The sequence below is a fragment of the Ochotona curzoniae genome, unplaced genomic scaffold (genome assembly GCF_017591425.1).
Source record: "Ochotona curzoniae isolate NIBS_2020 unplaced genomic scaffold, NIBS_Ocur_1.0 contig_1274, whole genome shotgun sequence".
In the NCBI taxonomy this organism is placed as follows: Eukaryota; Metazoa; Chordata; class Mammalia; order Lagomorpha; family Ochotonidae; genus Ochotona; species Ochotona curzoniae.
In genome coordinates, this window is record NW_024465023.1 from 6,436,380 (window position 1) to 6,453,858 (window position 17,479).

Genomic DNA, 17,479 nt, shown 5'->3' on the forward strand with positions numbered 1-17,479 from the left:
TTACATTCTTTCTCCCTCTGTTTTTTGAGTACATGAAAAACTTTTTTGAAAAAAAAAAAAAATCAGAATGGCCAGGCAATGGATATTGGCACAACAGTTAAGATGCACCTTGGAATACCAACATCCTATATCAGAGTTGCCTGGATTTGAGTTCTGTTTCCACTTCCAGTTCCAGCTTCCTACTGATGTGTACCCTAGGAAGCAGCAAATGATGGCTCAAGTTGTTGGGTCCCTTCCACCTGTGTGACATGTCTGGTTTCACGGCTCCTGGCATAGGCCTGGCATAGGCCTAGCTGGTGCAGACAGTTAGAGAATGAACCAGCAGTCGGACAAGTTTGTAAGAATAGACATTTTTCAGGGGGAAAAAGGCTCTTCCCATGTATCTCGGCAATCTGTTAGATACTCAAGCACATTGAAGAAGCATACCAAGAAAGAGGTAGACATGGGATTCAAGAAATAGGATATTTGTCCCAAAAAAGCAATAGTTGGAGGAGGTCCAGATTAGAACAAGGTAGAATTCTACATAAGAAATCATTGTAGAACAGTGAAAATAGGACAGGATATTTTAATAGTTTTCAGAAAGTTAGGGATTAAATTACTAGTATTGCATAGAAAGTAGAAAATTGAGAGTTGCAAGCATGTTTAAGATTATTGATTTGTTTTGTACTGGAAAGGTAGATTTAGAGAGGAAGAGACAGAAAGATCTTCCATCTGCTGGCTCCACTCCCCAAGTGTCCTCAGTGGCCACAACTGAGCTGATCCGAGGCCAGGCGCCTCTTCAGTCCAGATGGATCTAATTCTTTCTGTAACACTCTTAGAGACCTGCAGATTAAACTGTTACATTCTTAGAGGTCTACAGATTAAACCGTTACATTCTTAGAGGTCTACAGATTAAACCGTTACATTCTTAGAGGTCTACAGATTAAACCGTTACATTCTTAGAGGCCTGCAGGTTAAACTGTTACATTCTTAGAGGCCTGCAGGTTAAGCGACTGCTTGAGACATCAGCATCCTATACCAGAGCACCAGTTGGAGTCTTGGCTACTCTCTTTCGGATCCTGTTCTTTGCTAAGATGCTTGAAAGTCTCTGGAAGATGACCCAACTATTTGGGCCGCTGACACCTCTGTGGGAGACCAGGGTGGAATTCCAGGCTCCTAGCTCATTCTGGTCCCTCCCTGGCCATTGCAGCCATGTGGGTGTAATCCAGTAGATAAAGAATCTCTTTATCTTTCCTTGTCACTTTGCCTTTCAAATGAATAAATTGCTAAATCTTTCTTAAAATGACTAGGAAAGTTAAGATATCTTGATAAGTGCAGCTCTTACTTTTGACTGAGATTTCTGTCATCTGTCCACATGGATCAGGACCATGACAGTGGAGGTCCTTGTTGGAGCTGCAGGTTCTGGGGTTGGTTCTCTTGTTAGGTGGTATTCCTCAAGACTTTCATTTGTCTCCTTAAGGACCTTGTACTTAGATCAGATTTCTGTAAACTAAGATAACCTCGAGTTCAGCGGCCTTGGTTGGGCTGTTTTCATCCTCAGGTTGTCCGCACAAACCAATGTGCCGGAGAATTCGTCATCACCTTTCCCCGTGCTTACCACAGTGGCTTCAACCAAGGCTACAACTTTGCTGAGGCTGTCAACTTTTGCACTGCTGACTGGGTGAGTCTGGAGTGAGGTGGGCTGGCAGGACGAAATAGGATTGTGGGGAAGCTGAGGCACATTGCCTCCAGTCTTGGCTGTAACTCGGCTTTGAACGTGTCCGTAGCTGCCGGCTGGGCGTCAGTGCATTGAGCATTACCGCCGCCTCCGACGATACTGTGTCTTCTCCCATGAGGAGCTCATCTGCAAGATGGCTGCCTGCCCTGAGAAGCTAGACCTGAACCTGGCGGCGGCTGTGCACAAGGAAATGTTCATCATGGTGCAGGAGGAGCGGCGGCTGCGGAAAGCCCTGCTGGAGAAGGTGAGTACAGGGCCAGTGCCCCAAGTCGGGCACACCAGGATGCTGTTGGTGAATGTGAGGCAGACGTGGGACCAGGGAGAACTTGGAGCTGCTATTGTTTTTGCATGTGTCCTTTTTTTTAAAAAAAAAAAAAAAAGATTGATTTATTTCAAAGGCAGAGCATCAAAGAAGAAGAAAGAGAGAGAATCTGAGAATCTTCCATCTGTTAGTTCACTCCCCAAATAGCCCCAGCAGCCAGTTGTGGACCAGGCCAGTTCTAAGAGCCAGAAATTCTGCTGGGACCTCCCACGTGGATGGCAGGAGCTCCAGCATTTGGGCTGTGATCCACTATCTTCCCAGACACGTGCACGGAAAGCTGAATTGGAGGCAGAGCACTCTATGACAGAACACCGGGCTCTCAAGCAGTGCCTTAACCTGATGTGTTGCGACAACAGTCCCAGCCGCTACTCTTAGAATGGAGTGAAAAGAACTAGACCCATTTAGATTAAAAACCATATTCCATTTTTTGGTTTTACTTTTTACAAACAACATGGATAAGTCAAATTTTAGTCATGGATAAGTCAAATTTTTTTAGTCATCTTAAAATTGAAGATAATGGATCCGGTGCAATAGCCTAGGGCTAAGTCCTTGCCTTGCACATGCCAGGATCCCATACGGGCATCAGTTCAAATCCTGGCTACTCCAGTTCCCATCCAGCTCCCTGCTTGTGGCCTAGGAAAGCAGTCGAGGACGGCCCAAAGCCTTGGGACCCTGCACCCACATGAGAGATCCAGAAAAGTTTCCTAGCTCTGGCGCCTGGCTTCAGATCAGCTTAACTCTGGCCGTTATGGCCACTTGGGGAGTGAACCAGCAGATAGAAGACTTCTGTTTCTGTATCGCCTTCTCTCTGTAAATCTGCTTTTCCAGGAAAAATAAATTTTTTTTTAAATTTGGTGATAATACTTTTTTTGGATAGGTGAGTGGATTAAAGGTAATGTTCAATAACTGACCCCAAGCAGATGCTGATAGAGCAGCTATTCATCATTCAAATACTCCAACAACACAGATGTGCCTATGAAACTGCTCTGGTCATGGTTTGAGGGATAAACAACTTTACAAGTTACTTAATCTCTCATACTCTTAATTTCTCACTCCGTAAAATGACATAATCTAACTTTTAAGATCATCATAAAGCTTGAATAAAGCATCTATTACTGCTTTATACCATAGCAACTGCTGTTGCTAATATTCATGCATGAAGAGTGATTGAAATATGGAATTTTTTATGCCATTTTATTACATTCAAATGATTCAGTAACTCAAACTACAGCAGTAATCTTGCTAATTAGAAAAATAGTCCTTTAATCAAGTTCTCATAAGCTTGCATCAGTTCTGTGTGTGGCTGCGTGGAAACTACTACAGAGCTGTAGAGTCCATTCAGTAGTTACTTAGAGTCCTCTGTGAGGTTAGAAAGCAGTGCTGGCCCTGAGCAGTCCCTTGTGGCCTGTTTGGGGTACTGCTTTGTTATTTTCAAACTCACTCAGACCTCGTCTGTGAGCATGAGCAGTTGGGGAACTTCCAGCTGCAGTAGCGCTGGAAGTCTGGGGCCTCTCCAGTGTTGTGTTAGGTGGTAAGTCCTGGACTTGCCATCATTTTCTCTGTTCCATGCTGCTATTAAATGATGGCCCTATGGCCAGGCAATGGGAAGGAACCAAACCAAGGTGGGGAGAATAGTGTTTCTCACCCTGACATTCACATATATTGCTTATGCTTGCCCCTTAGCTGGGGAAGGGTGTGGACGCTCTAGTCTTAGAGTCCTCTCAGAGATTGTATGCTGGAGCACTTGCCTGCTGGAGAGGACCTTGTGGTTTGCATTCACTTTTCAGGATTTCATGATTTTAAAAAACAAACAACAAAACCACAGGGCCTAGGGCTGCAACCTTAGAATATTTTCTAGCTTTGTATTGAAAATTACCTGCAGTCAAGTCCTCCCTTTGGCAAGTTAGATTGTCCCAAAGACTTGGTCTCCTCCTCAGCAAAAGGATGTAGGCCTGTGTTGTTCTTACTTGAAAATTAGAGCTAATCACAGTAAAATATGTGTTTAGTGCTTAATTCTGATGATAAATTCCTTAGTTGCTTTGTTCATCCTTGTAACAGCCCAGTGAGGAAGATATTATGTTTCGTCTTACTAAAGTTGAGTGGGCTTTATAAGTATATTGGGCTTACAGCTTTTGGAGAAGTAGAGACATTAAAAGTTGATATGTAAAAAGAACCTCCAAAGAGCTAATATTTCCCTGTGAAATCCCTAAAATTGCCCATTGTACTGTCCTCCAGTTACTCCAGCATCACCGGCTTTCTCTCCATTTTTGGATTGGATTTTGCTTTCTCTTCATCTGAGCGACAGATGAAGTCGTTGGCTTAGGTTTGGAAGCTGCGTTGTTGGGGGAAAATGTATCTTTAACCCTGGACACAAGCGTCTGCACACAGTGTCTCCTGCCTGCTTGGCAGCCAACATGGTGCCTAGAGCACAGTGGGCTCTGAGTGCCGGGAAGCCAGGTTCATGCCCTACACCAGGCCTCTCTCTTGGCCTCTCCCACACATTGCCACCTCTGTGGGAATTTGGTTCACCACTTTCCTCACCTTCTCTCACAAGAAAGGCCTTTTCACTGATCTGATTCTTAGCTGATTGTTGTTGCTCTATGAAATTCTCTCCGCTTCAGCCCACACTGATCTTGCCCTGGTTCATATTTCCCTCTCCCATCACGCCCCGCTCCCTCCCTGGCGTTGAGAGTTGGGACCTTACAAAGGGCAGGTGTCTTCTGTTGGATTTGGCCTTTGAAATCCCATGGCCCTCAGTGTAGATTTGAGACTGAAGTAGCTCTTGTTGGTGGCTGAGATGGTGGTTTCAAACTCCATCCTTTCTATAATTTGTTGGGGTCAATATGCCCTCAGGGCATCACCGAGGCTGAGCGAGAGGCGTTTGAGCTGCTCCCTGATGATGAGCGCCAGTGTATCAAGTGCAAGACCACGTGCTTCCTATCTGCCCTGGCCTGCTATGACTGTCCAGATGGCCTTGTCTGCCTTTCCCACATCAATGACCTCTGCAAATGCTCCAGTAGCCGGCAATACCTGCGGTGAGCATGGGGTGTATCTAAAGGATGTGGGGCAAGGAGAAGGGTACAGAGCTAGGCCAGACATGCTCTGGCCTTGGTCTCTTCCTCCAGGTACCGGTACACCTTGGATGAACTCCCTGCCATGCTGCATAAGCTGAAGGTTCGGGCCGAGTCCTTTGACACCTGGGCCAACAAAGTGCGAGTGGCCCTGGAGGTGGAGGATGGGCGGAAGCGCAGTGAGTGATGGGGGGACGGAGGGACTCCACAGGCAAGTTCTATTCCCTTTCTTCTGTCCCCTCAAGCCCCTTCCTCTGCCTTTACTCAATGCTGCCTACTCCTTGCTGCTCTTGTTCTCCCTCTAGGCCTTGAAGAACTGAGGGCACTGGAGTCTGAGGCCCGTGAGCGGAGGTTTCCCAACAGTGAGCTGCTACAGCGACTGAAAAACTGCCTGAGTGAGGCGGAGGCATGCGTTTCCCGGGCTCTGGGGCTGGTCAGCGGCCAGGAAGCTGGGTATGATAGCCGTGAGGGACTGGGGCTCAGCTAGGGAGCTTAGGGCCCTACCTCCTGGGCAAGAGCGACTGGGGGTGTACTCTTCTACCATGGAGCAGGCAGCATTAGCAGAAAGCTGCCCAGAACTGGCATGTGGGATGGCCTGGAGGGCAGTGGGGAGAACGGGAGGCCAGGCAGCTTAGGACAGAGAGGAAAGGGAATTTAGAAAGCCAGCAAGTATCAGTCCGCACAGGAAATTAAAGAGAGTAAGGCATTTTGTGGGCAGGGGAGTAGTGTGGGATGTTTAAGGGCAAGAACGGGACACAGATGTAAACCTGATCATAGGTTTAGAGTTCATGGTAGAGGATAGGTTGAGAAGTTCAGCTTCTGTGCCATCAGTTTCTAAGCCCATCCCCTGCCCCATGGATTTCCTTCTAATTGTTTTCCTTCATCATATGAATGCACTTGGATTTTAAAACTGTCCCTGTAAACCTAGGAAACTGAGGGAACACTGAGGTATGCAAGGTCAAGGTAGACAGGTATAGTAAGAAAAAGTTTGGGGTCTTTTTGGCATAGAGATAGGGGAAGAAACTGGGTTTGGATCTGAAATACCACCTCTGAAACTCCAAAGCCCCCACAGAGCAGATGGTCTCCAGATGACCCTGGCCGAGCTCCTCGCATTTCTGGACCAGATGAACAACCTGCCTTGTGCCATGCACCAGATTGGTGATGTCAAGGTGAGGAGGGATGGGCTTGGAGTGTTGGTGGCGAATTGGGTGGGGGACCTGAGCAGCATGCCGCTCTTGGTGCCCTTAAAAAGATGAAAATATTTGGGCAAGACAATGATGCACGTTTGAGAAACTAGCAGGAGATTTGAAGCCAGGGTTTAGTGACTACCCCTTAGAAACAGGATTTGAGGGGCACGTAGCAAGGGTGTGAGGACAGGATGCATTGTCAGGGAAAGGACTCCTGGAGGAAGAGGCGGTAAGGTAATAAGAGTGTTTGCCAGTTGAGTGTGGAAAGTTGAGCTGAGTTCATGAAGATAGGAGAAACAAGATGGAAAGGGCAGTAGACAGTGTGAGTGCCTAAGACTGTGTGAGCATCAAGTGCAGCATAGCCTAATACTTCTTAGAGCCAAAGGGTCTCTCCAAGAGCAGAGTCCTCTGCAGCCCATATTGAGAATCTCTAGGGATTGGGTCCAGGAATGCGCACTGTAACCAGTTCCCCAGAGTATGCTAATGAGCAGTAAGGGTTAGGGCCCACTAGCTCGGGGATTGGAGAAGGAGAGCCTGGCTCCTGTCAGGCTTCCTTTTCCCAGAAGGTTGGAGGGTAAGAAGGTAGGTGGGACGAGGGTATCTGGTGGTGGGACCTCGAAGTGGGCCCAGCTGAGGAGTTTGTTCTTCATCCTGTATTCTGGTAGGGTATTCTGGAACAGGTGGAGGCCTACCAGGCCGAGGCTCGTGAGGCCCTAGCCTCACTACCCTCCAGTCCAGGGCTACTGCAGTCCCTGTTGGAGAGGGGGCGGCAGCTGGGGGTGGAGGTACCCGAGGCCCAGCAGCTCCAGCGGCAGGTGGAACAGGCGCGATGGCTGGATGAGGTGAAACGCACGCTGGCCCCCTCAGCCCGAAGAGGCACCCTGGCTGTCATGCGGGGACTGTTGGTCGCGGGTGCCAGTGTTGCCCCTAGCCCTGCTGTGGATAAGGCCCGGGCCGAGCTGCAGGAGCTGCTAACCATTGCTGAACGCTGGGAGGAGAAGGCCCACCTCTGCCTCGAGGCCAGGTAGGTCAAGTCTCCCCTCTCTGCCACACTCTCATCATTTAACGCTCATAAAGTGGAGAAGCTGAGGATGACTACCACGGGCGGCCTTGTGTCTCCACAGTCCCCTGTTGGTGTGATACTGTCGTCCACCTCCTCCTGTTCTCTGTCTTGTCCTTGTTTTTGCTTTGAACTCCATGTGTACATAGAGGCAGAGGTGTATAGAGGACCAGCCCTGCAGGCTGCCACATGCACATATGTGCACAGAAGCACAAGGAACAGGCAGACGGATGGATGTTGGTAGAAGGATGCTGCACACAGGGCATTCCTCCCTGATCACACACACAGGTTGTGTGTAGGTGTTGCCAGCAGGCTGGCAGACTGGCGGGTGGCAGGGCAAGATGTGAGAGCTGTAGCAGAGGGTTGTGGGTGTTCATATCGTACATAGGAGACAGGGTCTGCTGGTCTCCTGCAGGCAGAGTACAAGCCAGCAGGCCCAAGGAACTTCAGGAGTCACAGGCGTGCAAGGGGCCCAGACAGATACAGTGAGGGGTCGGGCTGGACATCATGTCAGCCAGATCACACTGCGTCAAGCCCTCTCTCTCGTTTCCCTGCTTTTAGGCAGAAGCATCCACCAGCCACGCTCGAGGCCATAATCCATGAAGCAGAAAACATCCCTGTTCACCTGCCCAACATTCAAGCTCTCAAGGAGGCTCTCGCCAAGGCCCGGGCCTGGATTGCTGATGTGGATGAGATCCAAGTGAGAACCCTGCCACCCTCCAGCCCTGGGCTTTCCATCTACCTGGGAGGAGATGGCACGTCACTGGGTTGGGTGGGCCGGGGAGAGAAAGGGCACAGTACTCAGTGAGGAGGAGAACTGCAGATGGCGGGTAGAGTACAAAGAGGGAAGCAAGAGAAGCTGCTGCTTTGGATGCCTCGGGGCAGGTGCTAGCCTGGTGCTCTCACAGGTTAGATGCATCCGGTAGATACATACGTAGTGGATGAGCAAGTCAGGTGAGCCAGGTGCATGTTTGTTTGGGTGATACATGTGTTCCTTCTGCCTTAAGACAGTGCCTAGTTTGTCTGACCAACTTAATGCCAGGCACAGAGTAGGTGCTGCCAGGTTGAACTGGGCTTTCTCTCGCCCCTACCTCCAGAATGGTGACCACTACCCCTGCTTGGATGACTTGGAGGGCCTAGTGGCTGTGGGCCGGGACCTGCCTGTGGGACTGGAGGAACTGAGACAGCTGGAGCTGCAGGTACTGACAGCGCACTCCTGGAGGGAAAAGGCCTCAAAGACCTTTCTCAAGAAGAATTCTTGCTACACACTGCTAGAGGTGAGGCCCAAGCCCTTGACCTGCAGCCTCTCCAGCAGCTGGCATGGCTCCTGAGACACAGCTCCTATGAGAACGTGGGCTGGGGAAGAGCGGGCATCAGGGGGAGAGGAGGAGAAGGTGTTGGAAGTAGGGAAAGCCCGGTCACTCCCCCTCTGTCTGTCTCAGGTGCTCTGCCCGTGTGCAGACGCTGGCTCAGATAGCACCAAGCGCAGCCGGTGGATGGAGAAGGAGCTGGGGTTGTACAAATCTGACACAGAGCTGCTGGGGCTGTCTGCGCAGGACCTCAGGGACCCAGGCTCTGTGGTAAGGAGCTTAGACGCAGACGGGACAAGAGCCTGGCAGTCAGAGAGCGTCTGAGCTGGGGGTCTATGGGCAGACTGCTTGCTTCCTGAGCCACAGTCCTGGTTTGGGAATGGGGTATTAAGGGGTCAGAGGAGGAAGAAGGTAGACTGACCAACCACCCCCCCTTCCCCTGTCCTGGGCATGGCAGATCGTGGCCTTCAAGGAAGGGGAGCAGAAGGAAAAAGAGGGTATCCTGCAGCTGCGCCGCACCAACTCAGCCAAGCCCAGTCCACTGGCATCATCAACCACAGCCGCTTCTGCAACTTCCATCTGTGTGTGTGGGCAGGTGCCGACCGGGGTAGGAGCGCTGCAGTGTGACCTGTGTCAGGACTGGTTCCATGGGCGGTGTGTTTCAGTGCCCCGCCTCCTCAGCTCCCCGCGGCCCAGTCCTGCCTCATCCCCATTGCTGGCCTGGTGGGAATGGGACACCAAATTCCTGTGTCCACTGTGCATGCGCTCACGGCGCCCGCGCCTGGAGACCATCCTGGCATTGTTGGTAGCCCTGCAGAGACTGCCTGTGCGGCTGCCTGAGGGCGAGGCCCTGCAGTGCCTCACGGAAAGGGCCATCAGCTGGCAAGGCCGTGCCAGGCAGGCTCTGGCCTCCGAGGATGTAACTGCTCTGTTGGCACGACTGGCTGAGCTCCGCCAACGGCTGCAGGCTGAACCCAGGCCTGAGGAGCCCCCTGCCTACCCTCCAGCCCCTGCCTCAGATTCTCTCCAAGAAGGCGGTAGCAAGGATATACCCAAGGTGAGCTGCTCAGCTCTTGTCTTCACCTCCCAGGCTGCTACCCTCTCCCCCTGCCTGGGCTCCAGTGCTGCCTGTTTCCTAATGCCAGCTTCCTGGGCCCTACCTCCTTGCTTCGTTCTGCATCTGCCAGATCCTGAACTCTGCCTGCTGCTGGCAGCCTGTGTCTGCCCTTCACCTCTAGGAGGTGGGGGTCCCTAGTTGGGGGTGTAGGGAGGAGGAGCAGAGGTCCTTCAGCCTCATTATCCTGTAGCTCATCCTTGCCATCCTTGGCAGGTCCAGGGCTTGCTGGAGAATGGAGACAGTATGACCAGTCCGGAGAAGGTAGCCCCCGAGGAGGGCTCAGGTAAGAGAGGTAGGTAGGTCTGTAGATATGCTGTGGGCAGGCTGCTGACAGGATGGGGGATCAGCACAGTGACCAGGGGTCCTTCATTTTGATGTGGTGCAGAGAAGACCACAGGCAGCCTCTAACCTGGTCCGTCCCCACACGCTCCCCAGATCTAGAGCTGCTGTCCGCCCTGTTGCCGCAGTTGACTGGTCCTGTGTTGGAACTGCCTGAGGCAACCCGGGCCCCGCTGGAGGAGCTCATGATGGAGGGGGACCTGCTGGAGGTGACGCTGGATGAGAACCACAGCATCTGGCAGCTCCTGCAGGCCGCGCAGCCTCCGGACCTGGAGCGAATCCACACGCTTCTGGAGGTGAGCATCAGGCTTAGGGTGGGGACCCAGAGATTGGGCCAGGCTGGCTGGGAGCCACAGTCTGACCCCCGGGCCCTCCACCTCTTTCTGCCTATCTGATGACAGCTGGAGAAGGCAGAGCGCCATGGGAGCCGGGCACGCGGCCGGGCCCTGGAGAGGCGGCGGCGGCGGAAGGTGGATCGGGTTGGGGAGGGTGATGACCCAACCCGAGAGGAGCTAGAGCCAAAGAGGGTCCGGAGCTCAGGGCCGGAGGCTGAGGAGGCCCAGGAGGAGGAGGAGCTGGAGGAGGAGAGTGGGGGTGAGGCCCCCCCTGCGCCTCTCCCCGCAGCTGGCAGCCCCAGCCCCCAGGAAACCCAGAATGGCTTGGAAGCGGCGGCGCTAGGGGCCGCCTCGGGCCCTCAGGGCCCTTTCTCCACTTTGACTTCCAGGCTGCATGTGCCCTGTCCACAGCAGCCACCTCAGCCACAGTTGTGACAGTGGCTGAGCCTAACAGAGACCCACCAGAGACCTCCCCCAACCCCAGGGCCTCAAGGATCCTCTTTCTGACCATCAAGCCTGCTTCTTGGGAGGTGGGCAGGTGGGCTTAGCCTCCCCGCCCCCACCCGCCCTCGGGCCCCTTGACTTTTATACTCTGACTCCAAGGTATTGTTCAGACCTCAGCTCCTGGGGGCCGGCCCCTGGAGGCCCCTCCCTGGGAGCCTCTAACCAGCATTCCCAGACACCTGAGGCAGACACACAGCTGGTGGGCAGGGAGGCAGCAGGGGCTGGGCCGGCACCATTCCAGAGACAAGGCCAGTGCATATGCAAACTGGGGAACTCTGTTCTTCCTTCTTGCCCCAGTTCAGGCCCTGGCCAGGCCGTGCTACACTAACCTCCCTCTCGCCCTCTCGCCCTCTTCTGCCTCCCCCGTCTTTTTCTTCCCTCCTCCTTGCTCCTCCCTTCCCTGACTGTTCACCCAGGAGGAGGAAACTTCACTTAGCTGTGCTCACAGGTTTTCATTTTAGAGAATGTGTCGGGAGCTGCCCAGGGCTCTCTGGGGTTGGAAGAAAGCTTTTGGTGCTTGTCCTCACGACCACCTCGGCCCGCCCTCCCTGTCCTCCCGTCTCCTTTCCTCCTCCTGGGTTCATGTTGTAATAAAAGATTGTTGGTGTGTAATTAATTTGTTCAAAAGCAAAAACAAAACAAAAAAACTTGGTTCCAACTGAAGCCTATTTTAATTTTATTTTATTATTTTCCTCTTGTTAGAAATAAAACCCTTAGCAACATTTTTTGGAAATGTGTTTCTGCAGTGCATTTATCTTGGAGAACCGTACCTCCAGCAGCCACCGGAGCTGCACTCCGCCAGCCCCTGCTGCCGCCATTCTCCCAGCCCCAGCAGGTGGGCACAGCACTGCCCACCAAAGCTCTTTTACACAGCAGTCCCCCACAAGCAGATGCCTGCCTTCCTAGCCTTGCCCTCCTGGGAGGGGATTCCTGCCCATGGCTTCCATGGGGTGTGCTTGACGTCCTGTGACATGCTGCTGTTCCATGTTTAATTCGGTGATTTGGACAGTACTGCTCCAATCACGTACTACTTCCAGCTATCCCTGATGCTTCGCGGCCCTTAAAGTCGAGGTGATGTGAGTAATCTCTTACTTTCCAGAATGCTCTCCTGCCACATTCTGGGGCCGTGCCCTGGCTTTGATCCCCTGGTCCTTTCTGATCCTGCTGAGTGTGTATTGAAGGCCCAGATGGGTCATTGACAAACCTGGAGGTCATGTCAAACAGCTTTAAATCAAAATGAACTTCCCATTACAGCTCACTCGCGTGAACACTAAGATGGCTTTCAGTCTGTTCAGAGTTGTGCAGCCATTGTTGCAAAACTTAATGACATTAGGTATTGCTGCCACCATTCTTGAACTCTGACCTGCCTGTCCTGGACACCCTAATCATTCAGTATGTGATTTTGCTTTCACACCCATTAATAGTTCTGTAGCAACTGGAAAGATTTCTCCCTCCTGGGCCCCCAGTTTGAGATAAGGGTGCTGGATGATCCCCAGTGCTAGCAGCCGGGACTGTTAACTACGTGCTTTTGGTAGGTACTTGAGTGCTGGTGTATTACCCAGTATGCTTCACAGTTAACAAGAGGGCCTGAGAGCCTCTTGAGGTTAAGAACCAGCCTTCATTGTCTCAATATTCTGTGTCTGCAGCTGCCCTGGACAGGACAGATGACAAAACCAGAGTGTGGGAGTCCTAGCCAGCCAGCTGCACCTTATGCCTGGCTCCTCGGGGCATCCTGCTTCATGGGCTACAGGAGAAGACTGGCTGGGGGCCAGCTCCTGACCCCTAGCTTGGGAGCACTGCATGCTCCCTCTCTCTCTCTCTTTGACCCCTAATGTCCACTGGGCTCATTTTGCTCCAGTTCTCTTCCCAAAAGGTTGTGAGGATCCTTGTGAGTGACTGAGAAGGTCCGCCCTCTGACAGTGCTTCAGTCTGATCCAGCCCTGCCATCCTCAGTTGGGGCACTGGGCTGTACCAGGATGGACAGGCTGGGCCACATCCTGATCTGGAGGAAAAGGCTGATCTTGCCCACCTACCTAGAACTGATGAGAGAGTTGGGCGGGAACAACGAAAGAGGCAGCTGTAATAGCTGTGACAGGCTGGGAATGGGCTGAAGCTGGGCACATGACCACTGCCATTCCAAGGTTTTCGCTCATTGGAAGTGGCTGGATGAGGCAGAGAAAGACTACAAGCCGCAATAAATCACAGGTTGGGACAGTCCGGGGGCATGGCCTTCCCCTGCTGTCTTTCAGCACCTCCTGCCCCATCCCCCTTCCCCACCCCCACACATGGTGCCCCATCACATTGCGCATGTGTCCCAGGACATCTTCAGGAAAGGCTATAGCCCCCCATCCTGCAACACCCAGTTCCAGTGGAGCCTCAGAAAATTGGTGTTCCGTATCTCTGCTCCATTACAGAGGGTAGAGCAGCAAGTTCCAGAGACCAGAGATGAGTGCCAGAGCAGCAGCCATCTCCCCACCTCAGTCATTCACTATAGGGGTGCTGCCACATCCCAGATGGCTCCCAAGTCTGCAGGTGACAAGCTGCTACTGATGACTTCCCCCTAACTCCCCCCAAACCCAACTGACCCTGTCCTGCCAGCCACGTCGGGAGTGAACCAAAGGCTGGAGAATTTCTCTCCCTTTGCCTTTCCCTCTCTTCATTCTTTGCCTTTAAGTCTTTAAAGAAGAAAGAAAAAAAAATAACTTGATTGGTACAGGGTGCCACCCTATGGGAGTGGGACCTGGGGGTTTAAGAGCCATGGTCAGTGGGACTCAGAAGGGGAAGGACACAGCAGACTCCCAGAGACCTGAGTTGAGAGGCAGAGGAGCCGCCCTCTGCCCCTGGGGCGCTGGTATCTCAGGAGGGGGTCGGGGGCAGCCTCTGTGAACCCCATCCTGTGAGCCTCGCAGGAAGTCCCTGACAGAGGGACAATTTTCACCAAGTCTCTGAAATGGAACCTCTGGCCCTCCTGGCTGAAGGGGTCCCAAGTTAGCAGCCTGCCACCAGGAAGTAGTGCAGGTCAGTGTTGATCTCCCGTGGGCAGGGCAGAGGTCAGCAGTACAGTGGCCACATTGGCCCGGGTAGGGACAGGTGCACGTTGCTGAGGATGCGCAGTGCGTCTGTCCTTGTCTGTGGTGCTAACATTGTGGCTTAACAAGTGACATAAAGCTGAGGAGCCTAAACCAGTGACATCCAGGTCAGTCTCTGTGGGTTAGGAGTCAGGGTGCCCTTAGCTGGACTTCTACTTCAGGGTCTCCCATAGCTGCAAAGTACAGCTGACACAACTACCTCAAGGCTTGCGTGGGAAAAGAGCTGCTTCCAAGCTTGCACACATAGCTGTTAGCAGGACCCGGTTCCTTGCAGGGCCTGTGGATTTAAGCTCACTGCAGGGATCACGCTCGGATTCCTCAACCTCTAGGCGTTTCCAGAGGGCAGCTCACACAGCAGCTTGCTTCATCAGAACCTTCAAGTGAGAGCAGTCAAAGGCCAAGAGCCTGAAGCCAACTGTGTAACAGGCCAGATGGCCACTGCGAACTTTGTAACCCGATCTCACAAGTGGTATCCCATCACCTCTACAATCCATTAGAAGTAAGTCACTAGGTTTGGGCCACACCCAAGGGCTGGGAACTGCCCAACAGCGTGAATACCAGGAAGCGGGGCTCATTGGGAGCCATCCAGGGGACTGACTAGTTTATCCTCTGGCCCCTGATCATTCCTGTCCCCAACACATGCAAAATACATTTATCACATTCTGAGGTCTCTCAAAATCTCATGGCACAACAGTATCTCCTCAAAGTCCACCATAGCAAGTCCGGCACCATCATGTAGATTAAGCCTCTGCTTTCCCTTATGGGCACTGGTTCCAGTCCTGGCTGCTCCACTTCCCATCCAGCTCCCCGCTTGTGGCCTGGGAAATCCGTGGAGGATGGCCCAGGGCCTTGGGACCCTGCACTCATGTGGGAGACCTGTAAAGACCCTCCTCCTTAAGCTCCTGGTTTCAGATTGACTCAGCTCCGCCATTGTGACCATTTGGGGAGTGAACCAGCCAATGGAAGACCTCTCTGCGTCTCTTCTTACCTCTCTGTAACTCTCCTTTTGCAATAAATCAAAAAAAAAAAAAAAAAAAAAAGGTCCTGGTGAGAATGAGGTTTCTCTGTGTATTCCACAAAGGCAGCTCCTTAAATACTATTGTTCTCCATTCATAGACTCGGGAAACTGAAAAGTCAGCTACCCCCAGCACACCCAGTCATAGCAGTGGAGCAGAGCAGCTGCTTACAGATGTTTCAGTTCAAATGAGGGGCAGCAATTCCGAACTGAGCTGGGCCCGTGGAAGTCCATTGATCAGATTGCAAAGCCTGAGTGTCAGTGAAAGCAGTCAAGGACAGCCCAAAGCCTTGGGACCCTGCACCTGCGTGGGAGACAGAAGAAGCTCCTGGCTCCTGGCTTCAGATTGGCTCAGCTCTGGATGTTGTGGCTACTTGGGGAGTGAACCAGTGAATGGAAGATCTTTGTCTCTCCTCTCTGTAAATTTGTCTTTCCAATAAAAATAAACAGATCTTTTTGTAAAAAAAAAAAAAAAAAAAAAAAGGGGGGGGGAGTTTGTAGAAGCATGCATTATTATGCATTCATTTTCTTTTTTTTTTTTTTTAAAGATTTATTTTTATTATTTTTTCATTGGAAAGGCGGATATACAGAGAGGAGAGACAGAGAGGAAGATCTTCCGTCCGATGATTCACTCCCCAAGTGAGCGCAACGGGCCGATACTATGCCGATCCGAAGCCAGGAGCCTCTTCCGGGTCTCCCACACGGGTGCAGGTTCCCAAAGCTCTGGGCTGTCCTCGACTGCTTTCCCAGGCCACAAGCAGGGAGCTGGAAGGGAAGCGGGGCTGCCGGGATTAGAACCGGCGCCCATATGGGATCCCGGGGGTGCAAGGCGAGGACCTTTAACCACTTGCGCCACCGCGCCGGGCCCATATGCATTCATTTTCTACAGTTATAATAAGTAAGCCACGCAGCATTAGAGAAAACAACACCTTATAAACTTGTAGCAATGTCTAAATACACTATTTTTTTTAAGACTCATTGAATTTTTATTTGAAAGGCAGTTAGAGGAGAGACAGAGAAGTCTTAAATCTGCTGGTTCTCTCCCTTAACTGGCCATGATAGCCAGAGCTGAGCTGATTCAAAGTCAGGTACCAGGAGCTTCTTCTGGGTCTCCCACACAGGAGCAAGGGCCCGGGTCCTTAGGCCATCTTCTGCTGCTCTCCTATGAGCATTAGCAGAGAGCTGGATGGGAAGTGGAGCAGCCAGGACAAGACACAGCATCGATATGGGATGCCAGCACTGGCAGGTGGAAGATTAGTCTGCCTGGTGCCAGCTCCTAAAAATACTATGGTGCACATTTAATGACAAACTTGAGTGTCTCCTGCGAATACACATTGTATTTGTTTTTGTGTTGGAAATGGCTGTGCATAATTCCTGCTCAAGACTTTCTACTGACGATCTCTTTGGATTTCTGATCGCTGCTCTCAATGAGAAGCTGATCAAGCAGATGGTGCTAAAGGAAAAGAACATATATTTTCCCTGACCACTAGCTAGAATTCCTATGTCATTCTTGAAATAATACAAACACATGGGAATGTTAAAAATTATTCGTATTAAAGGCAGAGTGACAGGGTCATGGAAGAGACAGAAAGAGACGCACAGTGACATGTGCTGCTTCACTACTCCAATGGCCCCAACAGCCAGACTGAAGCCAGAGGCCTAGAGTTTCATCCAGGTCTCCATGAGGGGGGCAGGTGCCCAAGCACTTGAGCTGCCATTTGCTTCCTCCTCAGGTATGCATTAGCAAGAGGCTGCAATCTGGCAGGGGTGGGATTTGAACCCACGCTGTTTCACTTGGCATGCAGGCATCGCAAGCACTGTGTTAACCACTGCACAGGATGCCCTTTTGCCTTCACCTTTCCAATAGGGTGGTGAGAAAAAACTGTGAGGGGAAGCACAGCATCCTTGAAGAGGTCTGTCACTGCCCTATTCTCTTACCCAGGACTTACTACGGGACTCCTGCCACAAAATAAGAAAGCGCATGTGCAGTGGCACACAGGCACTCCTCAACCTAAAATGGGGTTATGTCCATTACTCAGCTTGGCCCCCTGACTAGCGTAGCTTAGCACACACAGAACACTGTAAAATCTCAGGTGCTTACCCTGCCGATTGCCTAGCTGACTGGGGGTGGCAACTCACTGCCACCACCTTGCATCCTGACGGGATTGCACCCTTACATGTCACCTGCCCGGGAAAAGTCACAATGAAACATTTGAAGTGTGATTTCCTTTTTCCTAAAATTTGTTTATCTTTATTGGAAAGGCAGAGTTAGAGTAAGAGACAGAGAGAGGTCCTCCATCTGCTGGTTCACTCCCAAATGGCTGCAATGGCCAGGGCTGAACCAACCCAAAGCTAAGAGCCAGGAGCTGCTTCAACACCCTCACATAGGTACAGAGGCCCAAGGACTTGAGCC

At 51.7% G+C, this 17,479-nt stretch overlaps 1 protein-coding gene across 12 annotated transcripts in view; it reads left to right on the plus strand.

The window, feature by feature from the left end:
* The window catches only part of KDM5C (lysine demethylase 5C), a 33,323-nt gene extending 21,628 nt beyond the window's left edge, over window positions 1–11,695 (plus strand). For 2 of the 12 annotated variants that reach the window (XM_040998411.1, XM_040998419.1), the window contains exons 13-26: window positions 1,541–1,660; window positions 1,767–1,961; window positions 4,893–5,074; window positions 5,165–5,289; window positions 5,416–5,563; window positions 6,174–6,279; window positions 6,963–7,321; window positions 7,919–8,057; window positions 8,455–8,634; window positions 8,800–8,937; window positions 9,125–9,724; window positions 9,998–10,076; window positions 10,220–10,419; window positions 10,525–11,695. In XM_040998411.1, the coding sequence (XP_040854345.1) occupies window positions 1,541–1,660; window positions 1,767–1,961; window positions 4,893–5,074; window positions 5,165–5,289; window positions 5,416–5,563; window positions 6,174–6,279; window positions 6,963–7,321; window positions 7,919–8,057; window positions 8,455–8,634; window positions 8,800–8,937; window positions 9,125–9,724; window positions 9,998–10,076; window positions 10,220–10,419; window positions 10,525–10,893 (2,940 nt within the window). In that variant the 3' untranslated portion in view covers window positions 10,894–11,695. Of the gene's footprint in view, window positions 1–1,540; window positions 1,661–1,766; window positions 1,962–4,892; window positions 5,075–5,164; window positions 5,290–5,415; window positions 5,575–6,173; window positions 6,280–6,962; window positions 7,322–7,918; window positions 8,058–8,454; window positions 8,635–8,799; window positions 8,938–9,124; window positions 9,725–9,905; window positions 9,909–9,997; window positions 10,077–10,219; window positions 10,420–10,524 lie in introns of all 12 variants that reach the window. The other 10 variants (XM_040998375.1, XM_040998384.1, XM_040998395.1 and 7 more) reach the window with 7 other exon arrangements.
* Window positions 11,696–17,479: the final 5,784 nt, after the last annotated feature.